We start from the raw sequence: 19,078 nt of genomic DNA, 5'->3' as shown, positions 1-19,078 counted from the left end.
TCCTCGGGTGACCTAGTAACATTTTATTAAGGGGAGGCGTTGAAATTAATCAATTCAACAAAATGAATGTGATCACAAGTTAGTATTTTCCAGTGAAGATGTAACAATTTGTCACATTGATTACACTTTCAACTAGTAACAATTCAACTAGTTGTAACTTTTATTGGAAGAATATTTTAAAGTTACACATTAAACAATTTTAACATTCCTTCAGTCTAATTTAATACAAATTGCTACTTTTGAGCAAATTGTACCAGGTTTGAAATTAATGATAATTTGCATTGATTATTTTTTGGATGAATGTTGGTTGAATGGTCTGTAAAACATAATATCCTAGCACACAGGGTGACGTGAATAACAATGTGACACCTAAAACATTTCCTATAACAACCTGGACACATCATATGTTGGGTATTTGTGATTGAAAAGTGGCTTCAATGTTTCTCAAACCAATTAACTTTCTTTTGATTAATTCTTACACCGCTAAAATTCAGCATCTTGTCTTGTCACTTCTGACACTAAAAACATGAACTTGACCTTTTGCATACTTGATTTGAAAGAATATAAAGCATTTCCATTGGCTCAGTATTTTACAACAATGTATTTTTGGGAGGTGATGTATATGAATATATGCAAAGTAGGGCATCTAAAATATGAATATTTGAAGTTGTGTGCTGTTGAACTTTGTCCTCAACATCTCTATATTCTACTCTACTGAAAACATGAATTTCTTCACAGAAAAAGTGCCATTCACTATTGAGGATTGAAAAAAGCTTGCTGATTGACAAGCTAGTGCAGCAGTACCTTTAACTATTAACAGTATAAGTACACAAGTGTAAAATACTCTATGGTAACAAAAAAGTCTTAGTTGAATTACATGTTAGTGTGCAAAAGTATGTCAAGTAGAATGGCCATGTAAATTTCCATCAGCCTTAAAATGAACCCACAATGTGATTTGGTTCTAAAAAAAAACAAAAAGAATGGTTGATAGCAACACCACATCCATGAGTAATTTATTTAAAAACCTTGTACAGAAAATAAAGCCCCTGTTAAAATGATAGATTTGAGACCAAAACCCTGGATGAAGAGATTGAAGAAAGATTCAGGGCAAAAACATGAATGCTGCTAGTGGCCGTGATGGTGATGGTTGTGATTCATTTGATGATGCTGAACATAATTCATGTATAGAGCTCAAAGTCAAGTCTCTTGGAGTTGTAGAACTGAGATCCCTCCTGGTCCTTTCGCCTGCAGTAAACACCACTGCTGAAATAGCCTTCATCCACCCAGTCCTGAACAAACAGACAATAAGAAGATTAAAACACACCTGGTCAGATTGAGGTTAAAGGTAGAACTGGCCTGCAAGTCAACAATCCAGTAAAGATAACTAGATTAACTAATAGGTTTGCAGTCACATTAGTTTGCAAGAAACAAACAAAATAAATGAGTAAATAACTAAATAAAGTTGCTATTTAATGTGTCGGCATAGGCGCAAAGTTATACAACTTGTGCATGTACTTGATAACACTTTAAAACAGTCATTTCTGATATGGTGATAAGCATGAAAACTTGAACTGTGTCCCAGTTAACTTACTTTAAAACATCATAAATAAGCAGAAAAATGTTAAGTCCCTTTTTGAGACCTTTTCAAATCTGCAGTCCACAATTTCCCGCTATTTTTTATTATTCATTTTCTTTCTTTGTCATTCATGTTAAATTGAAATAATAATTAGTCCAATGTCAGAATGCATATTTAAAAACAAAAGTGCCACAATCAAGAACACTCAAAGACATCAGTACACATACTAAATTTGTTTTATGTGCATTTTTACTGTATATGTTATATCTGTAGGAAGCCATTTATTACACAACCTGTAACCAATGTGGAGCTTCCTGGAGCCCACCGGTCCACAATATTACCTACAAACTCGAGAACTGAGTATAAGACAATACCTGCATCTGCTGACTGGTGAAAGGGCCGTAAACTTCTGAATTATCCTCGTTGTCCCATTTGTACTCCCACAGCACTTCGTCATTCACTGAGAAGATAAAACTGGATTAAACATAACCAAGATATTTTGTGATATTGAAGGGAATTGCATACAAGTAACACTAAGTAACCTCTTGTGTCGTCTGCCTCCCCTTTATCCTTTTGTCCGCCACCATGCTTATCATCAATTGTATCTGCGAACATGTCAAGTTCATCATCATCTTCTTCATCACTGTGTTTCTGCCTCACAGCTGGTTGCTTGCTGCTCATGCTTCTCATCAAATAGGCCAGTTTTTCATAAGTTTGCTGATAGATCTCAAACATCCCAGATCCAACCAATCTGTCAGCCAGTGCTGTGAGCCTGTCGAGCTTTTCTGTATCCCTTTTGGCCTCCTCTGTGGGTTCACTCTCTTCTCTCATCTTCCCCTTCTTACGTCCTCCAAGGCCTCCTAGCCGACGGAGCGCTGTAGCAACCGTCTCCCCAGGTAGCAACAGTTCGACTACAGCTTCGGTGAGCTGATGCTGTGTGTAGGATGCCAGCGGGTCCTCTGCAGGCTCCATCTCTTCCTCCTCCTCGTCTTCTTCATTTTCTCTGTCTGCCTGCTGCTCTTCCCTCCGTTTCTCATCCTCAGCCTCATCCTCATCTCCGACTCTGCGCTTCCGTTTGGCTCCAAGACCTTTCTTCTTTTGTTTGAAGGGTTGTTCTTTTATTCTCACCTGGAAGAAGTAGCATGTATTATTGCACATTGCTTGAAAGGTTTTCAAACATTAAGCAAAAGTCCCTAAAATGTAATTACCCAGTCAATGTTGTCAAGCCAGTTGTCTCTAATCTGTTGTTCCTTTTTGATGAAATAGTTTCCCTCTGAATCAAAATGTCCTTCCTGCATCTCCTCATCCAGGTTGAAAGGTGTAATCGGAACTCCCTCATCACAGTCGATTGTTGCTCCCTCTTGGCCTGAAAACGTAGTTAGCATTGTCACAGGTGACTTAATTACTTCATGTTTAGGCAAAACACTTTCTTGCAAGACTCATGGCACTTGTATGAAGCAGAAATAGACAAAAATCTGTCAAAGAATTCAGCCGCTTCATGTTCAAAGCTTGCTTCTTAAGACAAGACAACCTCTCTGCCATTTATCACTTCATAGTTACAGTTCAAATGATAACCAAGACATACCCTCAACGTCATCATTGGCCAGAATATCATATTTGCTGTTGTTAGTGTCATCTCCTTCATCCTCTTCATCGCTGTCGAGGGAATGTTTGCCCTTAAATCTGGAGCCTGGTCCACTCACAGCCTCACAAGTCTAGTTCAAGAGTAACAGAAAGACGCATAACATTATATAAAACATTAAAAGTACTACATTCATCCATTTTCTTGCTAGATTTAAAGATTTATTTCTGTGTCCTGACATTAATTTAGCTCTTTAGCGTGGGTCCATGTGTCTGTCTGACAGGTTAAAAGTGTAGGTCTGCACTTTTGAGTCTTAAGGGTTAGAGGCGCTGAAAAGTCCTCACAAAGGACAAGAAAGAAATGATCCTGCACAAATCCAAAGCATGCAGCTACAATCAATGACATGGTGTGTGAAGACAAATGATCAACTCCTCCTTACAGATTATTTAACTTGCATGGTAATCTACTAGAGTTTGGAGAATATAGTCTGGTCCAGTGACTTAGGGGGCTTTCACACCTACCTCGTTTAGTCCGGACTTTCGGACTTTTCAGTTTGGTCCGACCCAAAATTGCAGGTGTGAAACCTCCTCCGGACCACGGTCCGCAACAAACAGACAGAATTTGGTCCGACCAAAAGAGGTGGTCTCGGTCCGGATCAACGTGAACCATGGTTCAGCATTGCATTTTAGGATGGTTTTGGACTTTCAGACTATTTACAGGAAGTTCGGCGGTTGCCGTTTAAACCGGAAACAAATAAATGCACGGATAAATGCATTGAAATAAGGACACAATTATAAATCTCCCGTGACAGCTCATCTTTTGATACAGACGGCCACTAGGCCTATAGTATCACACTGCCAACCATCTCTCAAGTGGACGTTTAATTGCGAATATGAACTAGCCTTCACTATAGTTGGTGCTGGAGGTAGTAGCCTAATACCATAATAATAACAATACAGTGGCAAATATGCATATATACATTTTTTCATTCATTCATTCATGTCAAAGCTCCCCGCTGAACTGTTTAATAAACCAATCAATGTCAAGTACAGGGAGACGCAGCCAACACAGATGACGACAGGACGCAGGTCTGTCATTTAGCCTAAAGTCCTTTAGAATGTTTCAAAATGTATCACAACATGAACTTTGGTGCAGACTTTTGAGTGTGAGCCCTCTTATTCGTCCCTGAACCAGGGGGAATCCAGCGATGAGTTTATTATTGTCTTTTGTAATGTAATATTTTTGGAGTGCAAAGTTTTACACTGATCATGGTATTCTGGCTATATCATATCCTTTGTAAAAGAAGTCACCTGTAAGCAGTTGGGTACATTAGTTAATCCTGAAATGAACAGTGATCTGATTCAAAGCAAAGACGTGCTACCTTTTTACTTGGAAGTTCGTCATCCAAGTCCAACTCCCCGGTCCCGTCCTCAAATGTTACTTTCCTCTTCGACATGGTGCTACAGAGGGCAAGACAGTAACTCTTTTATTCCTCAAACGCAACTGTAACATTAATAGTGAGCAGCTTTATAACACGTTCACAGAGCACATTCTTGTAACGCTGCGACTGGGGAACCCATGTTAGCTTTGTTGCTAAACATGTTAGCCAACAGCAGCACAGACACACAGCCCGCGCAGAACAAGTAAAGCCTCTCTCAGCAAAGTCCAAAATCTTGCTGGAGGTACATTTATATTTAGTTAACTACTACAATATAACCCGTCTGTGAACATATGCAAACAAGTCTCAGAAACTGAGATTAAACTGGAAAATGTGGCAAAACCTGGTCAAAATAACTCATGCGACGTTCGTTTTCGTTTCTTCTTCGCTTGTTTTCGTCTCTTTCTTGGTTGGTAAACAACGAGACGGCGCACTACTGCCACCACCTGGTGAGGATCGTATTTTTTAAATCTCTAAAATTGAATTGCTGCATTAAAAACAAATACTATCTTTCCTAGATTCTGACAATGAAACAATAAAATGTAAAACTCAAAAAAGACCGGAAGAAAAGTTGACATTTTAAGCTAAGTTAAGTTAATTTTTCATGAATATATAACACAGAAATGGGCAGCACGGTGGTGCAGTGTAGAGCAAACATGTACCTTGGTCTGTCCTGGCCTTTCTGTGCGGAGTTTGCATGTTCTCCTTGTGTCTGCGTGGGTTCTCTCCCACTGTCTCAGAAGTCTGTAATTTGAATCCCGTTTGAATGGTTATAGTATAAAGTATAATATAGAATAAACATGCATATTGTGAATTTGATGCCTGACCAGGGTCCATGACTGAAATGTTGTATTTAAAAAACAAACAAAAAACAAAATAAAACACATATAAACTTAACGACAGTGTGCAGGAATTTAACACTTTCTGTGAAACTCTTCTAGTTTCTGCATTGAGGTTTAACCCATGGCCGTACAGTATATAAAGCCCTGTAAATCTTTTCACCTGGGACTCTTTTAGTTTTGGAATTCCTTGAGGTCCTTACAGATAAAAAGGATAAGTGTGTGTCAAAAATAGATACACCAAAAACAAGTGAAGAAATGTAGAGGGACATTTGCAAGAGGTCATGTAATGTCTGTCTGCCTTTATTATTCTTATTTAGCAGTTAGTTAAATAAAGAGAGATGGATTCGGTCATGGCATTGCTTTAAAGGCAGATCATTTGACACACTATAGCAGATATTTCACTATGTCTGAAAATAAGCTGTGTATCTCCCTAAAGAATCAATCATCTACCAGGGGACATTTGATTTTCTCACCATCAGAGATTAAAATTAATTTGAAATTTTAAAAAAGTAACACAAAATGCAGAAGTGAAAGAGAGCTAAGGCCTCAAACTGCACTTCAGTATCCAGCATCTCACTTCCAGGTAGCTGTTCACATCTAGGAGGTTGGTTTCAACTGCTTAGTTTGGCTGATCTGCCGGCTCAGGGTCGACTGAAGCGCAGAGGAGAGAGAATATAACGTGTCAGGATTTTGTTACCAGGAAGTGGGTCGAGTTATTTATATTTCAACACCCGTCGTACCACTCGTACCCAAGGGAGAACCAATGGTAGTAACCTGAAACTATATATTCAAACATTGTCTGGTTCTGGATGCGTCAAACCGATAGAGAACAATTGGAACTCTGAGGACCAGAAGAAACTATCTGTAAATGTAAATACTGTGTGGAAGGGTGAAGTGACCCTGTGATTCAACACTGGCAGTGGTAAGTTTCTATTTTCTATTCAGTTGGTGACAATGTCTGCTGCTTTTAAAGCTTACAATGGTGTTGATATGAAATGTAAAATCTTACATGCACTGCACTGTTTCACTTTACCTACTGTATATACTACTTATGTTAACCTGTTTATATCTCTGTGTTATACATGTATGTGTGTATATGGGCGTGAATACAGTATATATGTATACATACAGTACATATGTGTGTAAACCGGTACTTTCCTAATTGTACATAACTGGTTCTTACTAAGCACATATATTTACTACATTAATATTACAGTGTGCCGATACTTGGAGGATATTTAATATCTATCTATTTAACTGAACTTACAAGAAAATAATAACTTATTGTGGTTTCTAGTTATAGTACAATCATTTTAATGGTTTTTGTGATTCTGGAATTAGTTTTTTAGTATTTCAAATTCTAAATGTAAAAGCACGTTTCTTTAGGCGTTGGGATGAAGCTCCATCAGAAGATTTTGACCCATTACCTATCATGCACCTCTCCGGTTGATAAAGAAGGATATCTCTACAAAAAGGTTTGGATTAACATATAAAACACATACAACATAAAATAACTGATTCCCATATGATAATCCTGCTTTACTTTGACATCTTTCTTCATAGAAAGAGCGAACTGCCACCTACCAGCGGCGATGGTTTGTCCTGAAGGCAAACATGCTTTTCTACCAGGAGCGCCCAGCTGACCGACACCTGCTGGGTGTCATCGTGCTGGAGGGGTGTGCAGTCCGGCACTCGGAGTCTGATGGACAGTTTGCCTTTTCCCTGGTGTTTGAAGGGCCTGGACTCAAAACCTACAGATTTGCAGCAGGGGATAGTCAGACTCTAGAGAGCTGGGTGAAAGCTTTGCTCTCAGCCAGTCACTGTTACCTCTCCCTGCTGGTGAGAGACTTGGGGAGGCAGTATGAAGGTTGGTTATGTGTTATGAGTGTTGTGGCCTTGTTCTTTATATTGGTGCTACTGCCCTTTCTGTAGACTGAAGTTTATGTTTTTTGGGGCCTTTAAAGAAGTGTAGTCTTTTATGGACAACTTTTATTGGCTGCATCATACATTCTGTATTTTTTTACTTCATAAACATTGTTTGAAAGTAGAAAATAGCATTAGTTGAGCAGTACACCATCCAGGTACTTATTGTGCACTTAATTTAGCCATAACTGTCACTGTGACACACTTGTGCAGTCAAAATAGCAAGTGTAACACAGCACAGTGACACAGCACAAGGGAGGACTGACAGCAAGTGTCAGGCTCAGGAAGTTACTGCTCCCATTCAAGAAGCAGTCTCGCACATAACCACCAGTATTATAATTGTTGTTTTTACACTTTATTTGTGTACAGATGAAACAATTGAGGAATAAACTGTTAATTAGTTATCTTCATTAGTGCTGGTAGCTGTAATTATGTTGTCCACTGTTATATGTCCACTGTTTCCAGTCTTTGTGCTAAGCTAAGCTAACTGGCTGCTTGTACCCAGATATGTGGTATTGATCTTCTCATTTAACATATTTCTCAAATCATTCTTTTGCACTATTATGTAAATAATATTTATTATTAGTTATTATGAGTAGCCTGTGTTTTTGTTAACTTCTTGTTTTCTATCTGCAGAAGCAAAAAAGCAACAAGCCTCTGGTGAATCCAGTCACAGCTCCTCTGTAAGTGACCCTAAACAGTCCACCTTCAATCATTTCACTGTGCAGCGGCCAACAGCAGTGGTCAGGGAGGGGAGAAGCTTCAGTGCCAGCACTGTTTTACAAGCACCTTCTAAAGTGGTATCTAAGAAGTCCCCTAAACTGTGGCTGAGGAGAAATGCTCATGTCACACCACTTAATGGACCGGCACCTTTGTACGGCGAATGGCCTTTGGTGGGTTTTGATACACTTGAGGAGTTTAGCAAACTTCATGATTATTATGGCCAAGAAGTGAAGAAAGCAAGAGAGGAATGGCTGAGGAGCCGACAAGCAGAAGAGGAACACACTGAGGGGGATCTCATTGACCTGGGCTGAAAAAAAACCTTACAACTTAGCCACTTAAGAGGAAGTGAGATGGAGTGGTTCATGTGTGTTAAAGAGGAACTTCACTGAAAGTGTTAGGAGTTTTGTATTTACAAACATAGAGTTTGATGCCCAGACCTATGAATGTGCTCAATGTCCATTTCATGTGATGAGTTTAGAACATTTGTATGTTAATTTTGTTTTAAAGTAATTTTCCAGATTTTCCTGAGCCAAGCCAGCCTTACAGTGTTTACGAGATGTAACAAAGAGGAAGCAAGGAACTTGCCCACAAAGGGTCACATAGGGCAGATACTGCAGGTGTTTGCACATCTGCACCTTTTGGACAACAATGTGGACATGATAGGCCCTTTTCACATCATTTCGACTACTGTTACTAATAACCTTAACAATGTCTCAGTTCTATTTAACTGCCATGACAGTTTAACAGTGAGCCAGCATGCACAATAACAGGGCCCCGAAACTGAAGCAACTAAATGGAATTCAGCCATGATTCATTTTATTATTTACACCTGTTCGTTTCCTACTGTGACATGTCAAAGGGCCTTTTCCTTGTTTGTTCTCATGTTCTTACTGCTAATTGGAACCTGCACTCCTGCTGCTAATTGCATATGTACAACAATGCCCTGAGCACTGACTATTCACATGTAGTGCAATTAAGAATTTTATCCATGTCATGGAAAAGAAATCTGATACAGTATTATACATTTTTCATTGCATGAAAAATAAAATTGACCTGTTGTCTCAAATGTCTCATAATCAGTTATACAGCTATACATGTCTGATATAAAGTAATATACTCTGACAAAAAATACAAACACAAATATAATTTTATTTCATGCACATTGTGAAGTTTTCACTCAATTCTTCACACAAGAAGAATCACAGGGAAATAAATGGACATAAGCACAAGACATCTATAATTTTCCTTTTTACCGTACATAATAAACTTTTTCAGAACAGAACTTTAGACACATTATAGCAGTAAAATTACAGATGTTATTAATTATATTAACAGTGGCTCTGTATTATTCTAGTGTGCCTGAAGCAGCTAAAGTGAATTTTGCCATTATTCATTTGTTTTTAATATTAACTGTTGACAATGACACAAAAAATACAAAGACAACTTTGGTCTCTGGCACAGTTCATAAAGGTTTAAATCATAAAAACCACTTTCCACTAGAAATACAAGGAAGCATAAGATAAGACAGAACTTTTTTTATCCCAAAGGAAATTCTTAAAGCGAGAGAGAGAATTTGTCCATTTTATAGTCATAAAGAAATGGGATCTTTTGTTTCCACATTTATCTCAGTTAAAGGTAGGATTTTGTTCAGTCAAGTCCTTGAAGCGAGCAGATAAAAATGATGTGTGGATGATTGCCACAGAGTGAGGAAAACCTATTTTAAATTAGATTCAACTTTATTGTCTCTGTGCAGAGTACGGGTACAGAGCTAATGAAATGAGGTGGAACCAGAAGTGCAGAAATATAGTTTTTGTGGATGAAGTCAGTACTCCATCCTAAGTTTTGCTACATCTTACAGTAAAGGTGCATTATCCAAATATGATACAGTACATGTGAATATATTAAAAATGTATAGAGGACAAGTGGACAGAGTTAGATAATGGACAGTGCAAATGTAAGGTTGTATGTACAGTAGAACAGCATCTATGCATTTGGTAAGTATGACGATGTATACACAGCAGGTTATATATACAGTAATACTATTTAACAGTGCAGGGGTTCAATCTGTGCAAAAATATGAATAGTGAAAATAGCATGTGTGTTAAAGTGTGAACAGCTCAGTATGAGTGCAAAGGTGCGATTAGATTGAAGGTGTAGAGTTCAAGAGGGTCACAGCCTCAGGGATTAAGCTCATCCTGAGCCTGCTGGTGTCAGAGCGTAGGCACCTGAAACTTGGTTACATTGTAGGAGCAATGTCTGACCCATGTTCTATGACAGTCAGTGGAGGATGTAAACAACAGAGGGCGCTGCAGGAACAGTGTGCTGATTCTGGGCTTGAGAGAACCACCAGATTTGAGAGTAATCTTAAAGGTGTGATTTTTGTCAGAAATCAGTGATTAATGTAAGTATGCAAGAGAGACAAAAAGTAATACAACTGGTGTTAAAACTAACAGGTTAAATGTTTTGGGAAATGAAGTACCTTAAATTGAGTTATCCATTAATTTATGTGGATTATCACAACATGTCTGACTGTAATTACCATTGATTTTACCTGGGTTAGTTGGACAAAGTAACTGCTCCAGAGGCACAAAATGTGGTCATGTGTAAGTGTAATAATTTTTACTATGAACTGAACTGTTCATTTAACTGCCACGCCTTACCTCCAAGTTCAAAGCCACCAGACTGAAAAAAGCAAAAGTTGACATCTGACATGCCCTTTAAAGTTACTGCATGGTGATCAATAAACCTCCATCCTTTATGGACTCAAATAACAAAACAGGGCAACCTGAGGCTGGAAGGTAATCAAACACACCAGAACAGAATATTACAAACATTCACGTTTCCTAAATCACTTCCTTCAGGTCGCCTTCCTCCATATGACAAGCTGGGAGCTTCTCTACATTCCAGACCCTACAGATAGACATACCAATCACCTAAAAAGTGATAGATGGCTTCAGAGGAGCGTGGCAAGACGTGTCACATTACAGCAACGGCCCCCCTGAAATGTACACATGTATGGAAACACTTCCTTACGATTGCATGGTGTAAACACATTGTGAAGTGAGACCATTTTGGGTTTTATTACAAGTGTGTTGTTAAGTCAGCAGCTGACACATCTGTGAAAAGTTTGAGATGACACAGCTGATTCTTTACCTGTCACTCATAAAATGAAATTAGTTGACCAAAACTGCTAAAAGGGTAATAAATACAATATTTAAGAGTTTATTGAAACAGATTAATACTTACTATTTATGTCCGAATCAAGACAGAAAACAAGGTAGAGAATTCAAAAGAGAATGTAATGCTAAAGTGCAAAATTACAGATGACACGCAGTTGACCTATCAGTCTACGCCTACACTTTCTTTTTAAAAGTAGAAATCACAGTCAGAACAGTCATATTTCATTTCTGCAACAAGGTGGTGAAAATCAAGTCAACCGGGGTTCAAAGGTCAACAGGAACACAAGGGGAGGACTGAAAGCTAGCGTCAGGCTGCGGGTGTTCTGAACGCCCAACATAAACAAACGTCTGTCTAATCTAAATTATTGCAGGAGTGGAAACCAGTAAAGAGCAGAGACATGACTCATCATCGACCATCAGAGTGTCACATTGAGGACATCAGTGGAAACACAAACAGTCACAATGAGAGCGGTGAGAGAGGGGACAAAAATACTTTTCTGCAACAGTCAAGATTAACAAAGTTGTTGATGAAATGAAAACAGATTATGTCTGAGGTAAATCTGGATATAAAAGATGAAAAAATTAATAAAGGAAAGCATTTTGCTCAGAGGGGCCAACACATTGGCAGACTGTCAAGTTTATTTAGCTATTTTGGTCGCCTTCAGCTGTCCCTTTTATGTTGTTCTGGGAATGTCTGCTGCCATCACCCAGCCAAGTAATCCCCTTCTATTTAAGGGGGGAGGGATGGTGGACGGCGTGAGAGGGGGGCTGGGGCCAAACAGGTGGGAAAGTGTTCATGTCTGAGGCCAATCACCAAACACACACCTTTGTAGTAATGAGAAAGTGTGACAGCAGCCAGAGGTTAACGGTGCTTTCACCTGGCTGGCATGTTGTTGTTCATTTAATGTTGACAGCTAACCTCATCTTGTCGACCAGAAAACAAAACTAAAAAAACAGGAAACAGACACAAGAAACCTCAAACATGAACCACATCTTTATCTGACAAAAATAGATGCTTTGACATTTGAGCGACTTCTGCTCATAATAAATATAACTGTGAAAAACAATTTTCCAATTACGTAATTGCATTTAATGCATTTACTCAAATACTGCAATTAAGTATTTTACTTGAGTACTCCTATTTCAGTTTTATTCTTCTTTTTACTTTTATGCCTCTACATTTCAAGCAGACATTGTATTGCTTTACTCCACTACATTTATCGGATTTAGTTGCTTTACAAATTTTGCTTTAAGCCCATTATAAAGCATTGTTAAAGATTAAAACAATGGTTTCCAAACCTTTGGCTTGTGACTCCTTACAAAAAAAGCAGTGTCTACATGAGAATAAAATAATTAAAATAATTTTTGAGACCCAAAGAGGTAAAATTATCCAATAATTCACTAAAAAGCAACAATTGGAGAAAAGTCTGCAGTTACACCGGTCACCGGGCAATTTTTCTGCAGAGTGCTTTTATTTCTGATACTTTAAGTACCTTTGCTGATAATACTGTACTAACTTATTTATTTTCAGTTTTTTATTTATCAGTGGATTTATTTTTGCTTTTGTTTCTTCCTGGATTTTAATGTATTTTATTGTTTTGGGCTTCACAATCAAAGATAATGATGTTAATGACAATAATGCCAAAGATTATGACCCTGACCATGAATAATAATACATTAATAATAATACTAATATATATAATATATATATATAATAATACATTACTAATAATACATTCTTGAAAGGTGAGATTGTTGTATAGTTTTCTTTTACAACTATATATAGTATGGTCAATACACCCAATTCATCATGATAGAGTAGAACAAGTAAATAAATGAAGATGTGTTCTTAATAAAGTAAAGCCCAGTAAACATTTACATGAATGCATCAGAATACAGGAGAGATATATTGTATGCAATACGTACTACACTGTGTGAGCACGAAGGTCCAACGATATATAAAGATATTTGGATTCATTTTGGTAATGAACCTGACAGCTATTCATGCAATGATACATATTTGGTGTTACTACCGAGCCCCCTCCATCATAACGTCTGTGGGAAAATCCTAAATTTGACATTAGCATCAGTACTTTGTCGCAACTTAAAATGAGTCGTGCACATACAGGGTAAAAGCTGCATCAGTTGCTGAGGGTATAGAATGCTTGTATGCCAGTCTGTAATATCGCAATGGACATCACAAACCAAAAATAAAGTCAGCAAGTGGCCGCTGTGCCTCTCTGCAGGCAGATGGTGGTGGACAGAAGGAGGGTGGAGAGACAGTGTCCAGTGGTCCAACGAACTTCTATGTCCCGAATGTCCTTATTAGTCCACGTGGGACTGCAGACCTGCAGCATGGTCCCTCAGCTATCAGGTTTACTTAATTCCAAGACTCCTGGGTCTATTTCTGATCTCTAGTAAGGCGATACGCTGTTCCGCCATTCTGTCTCCTCCACTTTTGCCATCAGTTCATCCTTGAGCATGCCCCCCCACCACACCCCCCTTCATAACCCCCCAAAACACCCACCCTCTCTTTTTTATCCCATCCAAACTTGAGGCTGTGGCTAAAGTTAGATTGGCCAGTGTTGGGGTATATAAGCCCCCGGGGAGCTACGTATAACGCGGCTTCACAAGGTCTTCTCCCTCTTGATCATCCTAACCTCCGCTCATACCGTCTCAAGATGGTGAGTACCAGGGTTCCCACATCTCTGCACTCTGCTGATGGAAATAACTACAGGGGAATCAAGACAACCCTCTGGATTAACTTTTCGATGAACGTTTTGTCGAAGCTTGAACTAATATTAACAAAAAGATGGGAACATTTGTCATCACTTGCAGTAGATCGAGTGATTTTGGACATTTCTTTGTGGATTTTTGGATGATTGCAGGTGTTCTTGGTGATGCACTTCACTTCATAATGCACTTGCACTGGCATTGCATGCCAAACTCAAATATTTGCAGGGACAAATTAAGGAAAAGGATTCTTTTAAAACTCATAAGCCAAATGCATGTCACAGATAGTGGTAGGGACTGGTAGTCAGATCAAAAATGTCTTTACTAACCTGAGGACTGCACCTGAACTTCTGATGATCTGCTAGAGCAGTAGTTCCCATCCTTTGGATCAAGACCAGATAAATCTGAGGGGTTGTGACCTGATCAATGGGACACGATAGATATATACATTTTTCAACCTTTTCTCTAACCTTTGTTTTTGTAGTTTTACCCTTTAAGGCTTCTAACAGTTATCCCCATTAAACAATGAAAATTAAAGAAGTTCACAGGGGGAAATTACAGTTTTTGTTGAATATATGCAGGTTCACATTGGTTAATTGTAAGGCGCCACAAGCCAAACCTGTTGGGAACCACTGCCTGTACAGCACTCAGTAGCATCAATTTGAGTTTTTGCCAAAAGCTAATTGATTTACTCTAAGATTTCACTCATGTGTTTGTCCACCAGGCACCAAAGAAGGCCAAGAGGAGGGCAGCAGCAGCAGAAGGCGGCTCCTCCAATGTGTTCTCTATGTTTGAGCAGAGCCAGATTCAGGAGTACAAAGAGGTGAGGTTTGTCCAGCCACACAGCTGTCCTTCACCCCTGCAGAAGTTCCTTTATTCTACTATTAACATCATTAATGGCAGCCTAGGAAGCATTAGACATCTGCGTTGCCTCTGGTTAGTTGATAGACAGAATTTCAGATTCTTAATTACTGCTGGTGTATTTTCAAATCAATTTCTTGTAGACAGTAACCAAAATTAGAGTTTGGTTAAGCAGCTCTCAGATCCATTTTCACGTCAGTTGCTATTTTGCGTGCCCTCCTCTTCTCCCCTGACAATTTAATAAGCGCGAGAATGTCACTAGGAGGAGCACTGAAATTTCTGACGCCATCTGAGGCTCTCGACGTTTTGTTCACCTTTGACCACCCCCAGCTGTCACTCAGACATCTCAGACCGAGGCCACACTTATTATAATGCAGAACAGATAATATAACATTTGATGTTTTTAAAACTTTACTTTTATTGCTATGTGTGCTCAATTGCAAACTGTTGACTTTTAAAAGTTATTTGATGAGAAGAGAAAGACAGACCTAAAGGCAAAAGGAGAAAAACGTGTACAAATGAGGCGTGAAAGGCGTGTGCAGGAGTTCAGTGAGGTCAGGGAGATAGGATTTTATAAGGATGGGCTGTCAAGAGATTGGATAATGATGGTGTGTGTGATGTGCTGCGAATAGAAGAAACATATCTCCTGTGATAAATGATACAGGGGCTGCTTGAGTGCCACTTAGGGAATGTATGACATGATGATTAGGATGATCTTAGCACGTTGCACAGTTTGAAAGATAGCAGCCGGGGGTTGGGGTGGGGCATGTAGGGGTTTATATCAGTTGGATGTGTTTGTTAAGTTCAAGTCCAAGGGGTTATCTTAAGTTTCATAGACGTGAATTGCACAGGGTCAGCAGCTGTTCTCTAATGATACTTTACCAGATTAACATGTAAGAAAAGACTCCCCATCTTAAGGATCCCCCCGCCCACTACTGTCACTACAGTCACTACAGTTAGGTCTGACAATGTGTGTGCAGCTTTTTTCTTGCACAGTATCCTCTAACATTTGTACAGCACTGTGTCAAAGATACTCGCCAGCTGCTACTTTAATGGACTAACTGTTGACTGAGGAGTCTCTAAAAGTGTAAAGAGGTCTCCTCACCCCTCATCCATCCACACAACTCGCGTGCCCTCTCCCGATCTGTCCTCAGTGCTTCCTTCAGGAAATAAACCTAATCTGTATCTCTTCTGTTTAGGCTTTCACAATCATTGACCAGAACAGAGATGGTATCATCAGCAAAGATGACCTGAGGGACGTGCTGGCTTCAATGGGTGAGTGGTGGCAATAAATAAATAAATGATACATCTACAGTGGAAAAGTACGTGTTACTATGTGTTTCATGTTTTCTTGTACTAATGCAAATTTTTGGGCTATTCAGGCCAGCTGAACGTGAAGAATGAGGAGCTGGAGGCCATGATCAAGGAGGCCAGCGGCCCCATCAACTTCACCGTCTTCCTCACCATGTTTGGAGAGAAGCTGAAGGGTGGGCATCTAATTTTTAACTGTCACTCCCAAATTTTTGTGTGTTTTACACTATTTACACTATTTACACTACTTTAGTACAATACTGAAGTAGTGCATTCAGTTGCAGTGGTGGGAAGTAATTAAGTACTTCTACTCAAGTTGTACAATTTTAAGGTACTTGTACTTTACTTAAGTAAGTTTTATGTTACTTCATACCTCTACTCCATTACATTTCAGAGGGGACATTTGTACTTGCTCCACTGTGTCAATTTACAGTAATAGTTACTTTTCAGATCAAGATTTTATATGCAAAATATATGATGAGTTTATTATATACATGCATTCCCCTACAGTGTATAAAACTTAGCTCCATGTTGACCAACTACAACATTTACGTACTGCTTACATATAAATACATCAATGATAATGCTGTTCTGTGTAATAAGTACTTTCCATACTTTAAGTACACATTGTTGCTTATATGTCTACACTTACTTTTATTAATGTATACTTTTTACTCACTTTTATAATATATATCATAATGGAGTATTTTTATTATGTGGTATTGTTACTTTTACGTTGCATTTACGTTTAAGTTGTGAATGCTTCTTACGCTGTAAAGGTTAACTGACCTCTTCCTCCTGTGTTCGCCAGGTGCTGACCCCGAGGACGTTATTCTTAGCGCCTTTAAGGTCCTGGACCCCGAGGGTACTGGATCCATCAAGAAGGAATTGTGAGCACTTTTAAAAAATGATTTTAATAATAATAATAATAATAATAATAATAATCCTTATTTGTAGAGCACTTTTCAAAAACAAGTTACAAAGTGCTTTAACAAGTGTAAAGAATAATACAAAAAAACAATGTTCACCACACGAGTACAAAAAGGTTAAAATAAAATTTTAACCCCCAAAATGTTTTCCCATTCTAGCCTTCAGGAGCTCCTGACCACTCAGTGCGACAGGTTTACCCCGGAGGAGGTAAAATCACCTACAAATACTAATGTTTTTGGCACACTGGCTCGTTGCCCACTATTACTCAACATATCCTGAAGCACAAGTAATCAGTGCGGGAGACAATCATCCACCAGCAACACATAGATTTGCTTTTATGAGTTTATTTAACAATAGTAGAAATATAGAATTCTTAGTCTGTGCAACTCAGTTTCTCTTAGTTGTTTTCACTTTTCACTTGTTACAGATTCAAAATCCAAAATACAGGGAAAACCAAACATGATGAAAGCAGAGAATTCAAGTGGGGAATACATTCCTTGGTCACCTGCCTTTATGTCTATACTGTCCTTAAATCTATCCAGATCCAAATATGATAGTGACATCATTGTTTGCAAATAAGGTGATTTATCACATCTGTGAGGTTCTCCCCCTAAATCCATAGGGAAAATGTAATTTTGTTTAATTACACCATTCATTGTAAGACTGAAAGGTTCCTTTTAGGACTTTTTAAAGTGTATCATTTAAACAAGAGTATTAGTTGGCAAAGCCATAGATTTTAACCTGAGTTAAAATCTTAATTATTTTGTTAAGTATGGTGTCTTTAAAGGTAATTGTTTATTCTTCCAATCCTCATTTTCTCCCTCAGATTAAGAACATGTGGGCCGCCTTCCCCCCAGATGTTGCCGGCAATGTAGACTACAAGAACATCTGCTATGTCATCACACACGGAGAGGAGAAGGAGGAGTAAAGAGAAAGCTAGAAGACAAAAAAATACAACAATCCCTTTGCTATTCTGTCTTCCCTGCATTTTCTTTCCTCTTCTTCCCCCCATCCCCACTCACCTTTTGTGTAAACCCATGTGCTCAGCTGCTCACGTTCAAACCAAAGACTTGTCACACTGACACATGAGGATGCCCATGGGATGTCTATGTTTGCTTATGGGGAATAGGATTGATTTTCAATAAAATCCTTAAATAAGATCCTGCAACATCATTTCCATCCAAAAGCTTTTCTCAAAAACCTTTTCTTTCCTTGCAACCACCTTCTGTCCTCTCACCTCTGTCTCTGTCTGCCCTGACACTTCAGCCTCTGAGGTGTTTGTGGAAATGCAATGTGTCCTTCTGCTTCCCTCAGTACGTGCGAGGAGAAGACGGGTTTACTACAGGGAGTGCACACAAAACACGAGGACATCATTCCAAATTTTGAAGACGTCCTCTTGGGTGGAAGAGGTGAGAGGAGGGAGAGCATTTGCAGGCTAGAGAAGGGGAAAAGTTGCCTCCTTAAAGCGATGACAACTATTTTCCTTGAAAAGTCTAAAAAAAAAAAAAAATGGCTGAAGGAGAGGAGAGAAAGGGCCGAAAGAAAACATTCAAGTCTTCGATTCTTTCCCTCCACTCCTTCCTGCATCCATTAAATCATCTTTTTTTCCATAAGCTGTCTCAACTTCAGTGACTGAGCTCTTCCTCGCCTTTCCTCTGTAATGAATAAAAGGGACAAACTGTGAATAAAATCTCTTTCCTTTTGTATAATAGTGTCTTGTTCAGTGGCTCTGTGGGACAGGGTTTGAGGGAGGTCTGGTGAAATAAATAGCAAAATCCCTCATGACTACACATCTAGTGACATCTTGTGGAGCTTCTTCACATCTCCATGTACAAAGTATACATACTGTACAGATCAGCACACATTATATATTGTTGCACTAATGGTAAATAAATAACCAAACCACTTATATTACAGCAGTGACAGCTGACTTTCCCTCGTTATGTACATTTTAAACTGCATAAGCAGACGTACAACATG

The 19,078-nt window shown here is 38.8% G+C and overlaps 3 protein-coding genes across 4 annotated transcripts; 2 read left to right on the top strand and 1 right to left on the bottom strand.

Moving 5' to 3' along the window:
• Positions 1–136: 136 nt before the first annotated feature.
• Positions 137–5,024, bottom strand: cd2bp2 (CD2 (cytoplasmic tail) binding protein 2). Of its 2 annotated transcripts, XM_038705999.1 has the most exons (7): positions 4,940–5,024; positions 4,540–4,618; positions 3,162–3,291; positions 2,785–2,942; positions 2,119–2,704; positions 1,951–2,036; positions 137–1,289 (listed from the first exon to the last, which is right to left on the bottom strand). In XM_038705999.1, the coding sequence occupies exons 2-7, from the start codon at positions 4,612–4,614 to the stop codon at positions 1,179–1,181; spliced, it is 1,146 nt and encodes a 381-aa protein (XP_038561927.1). In that variant the 5' UTR covers positions 4,615–4,618; positions 4,940–5,024; the 3' UTR covers positions 137–1,178. The 2 variants fall into 2 exon arrangements, with proteins under 2 accessions (XP_038561927.1, XP_038561935.1); XM_038706007.1 differs by lacking the exon at positions 4,940–5,024 and having other exon boundaries at positions 4,540–4,916.
• A 1,037-nt stretch (positions 5,025–6,061) lies between these two features.
• zgc:153733 (uncharacterized protein LOC556313 homolog) lies at positions 6,062–9,150 on the top strand. The gene is made up of 4 exons (XM_038705986.1): positions 6,062–6,360; positions 6,825–6,913; positions 7,002–7,305; positions 7,998–9,150. Exons 2-4 carry the CDS (start codon positions 6,833–6,835, stop codon positions 8,393–8,395), a joined length of 783 nt encoding a protein of 260 aa, XP_038561914.1. The 5' UTR covers positions 6,062–6,360; positions 6,825–6,832; the 3' UTR covers positions 8,396–9,150.
• Positions 9,151–13,792: 4,642 nt separating this feature from the next.
• Positions 13,793–18,804, top strand: mylpfa (myosin light chain, phosphorylatable, fast skeletal muscle a). The gene is made up of 7 exons (XM_038705975.1): positions 13,793–13,947; positions 14,721–14,819; positions 16,057–16,132; positions 16,240–16,344; positions 16,980–17,058; positions 17,257–17,305; positions 17,925–18,804. Exons 1-7 carry the CDS (start codon positions 13,945–13,947, stop codon positions 18,024–18,026), a joined length of 513 nt encoding a protein of 170 aa, XP_038561903.1. The 5' UTR covers positions 13,793–13,944; the 3' UTR covers positions 18,027–18,804.
• The last annotated feature ends 274 nt before the right edge of the window (positions 18,805–19,078 follow it).

Source organism: Micropterus salmoides, unplaced genomic scaffold, assembly GCF_014851395.1.
Source record: "Micropterus salmoides isolate LMB-PRFRI ecotype aquatic unplaced genomic scaffold, ASM1485139v1 Ms_hic_scaffold_10, whole genome shotgun sequence".
Lineage (NCBI taxonomy): Eukaryota > Metazoa > Chordata > Actinopteri > Centrarchiformes > Centrarchidae > Micropterus > Micropterus salmoides.
This window is presented reverse-complemented; position numbering and strand designations above follow the sequence as displayed.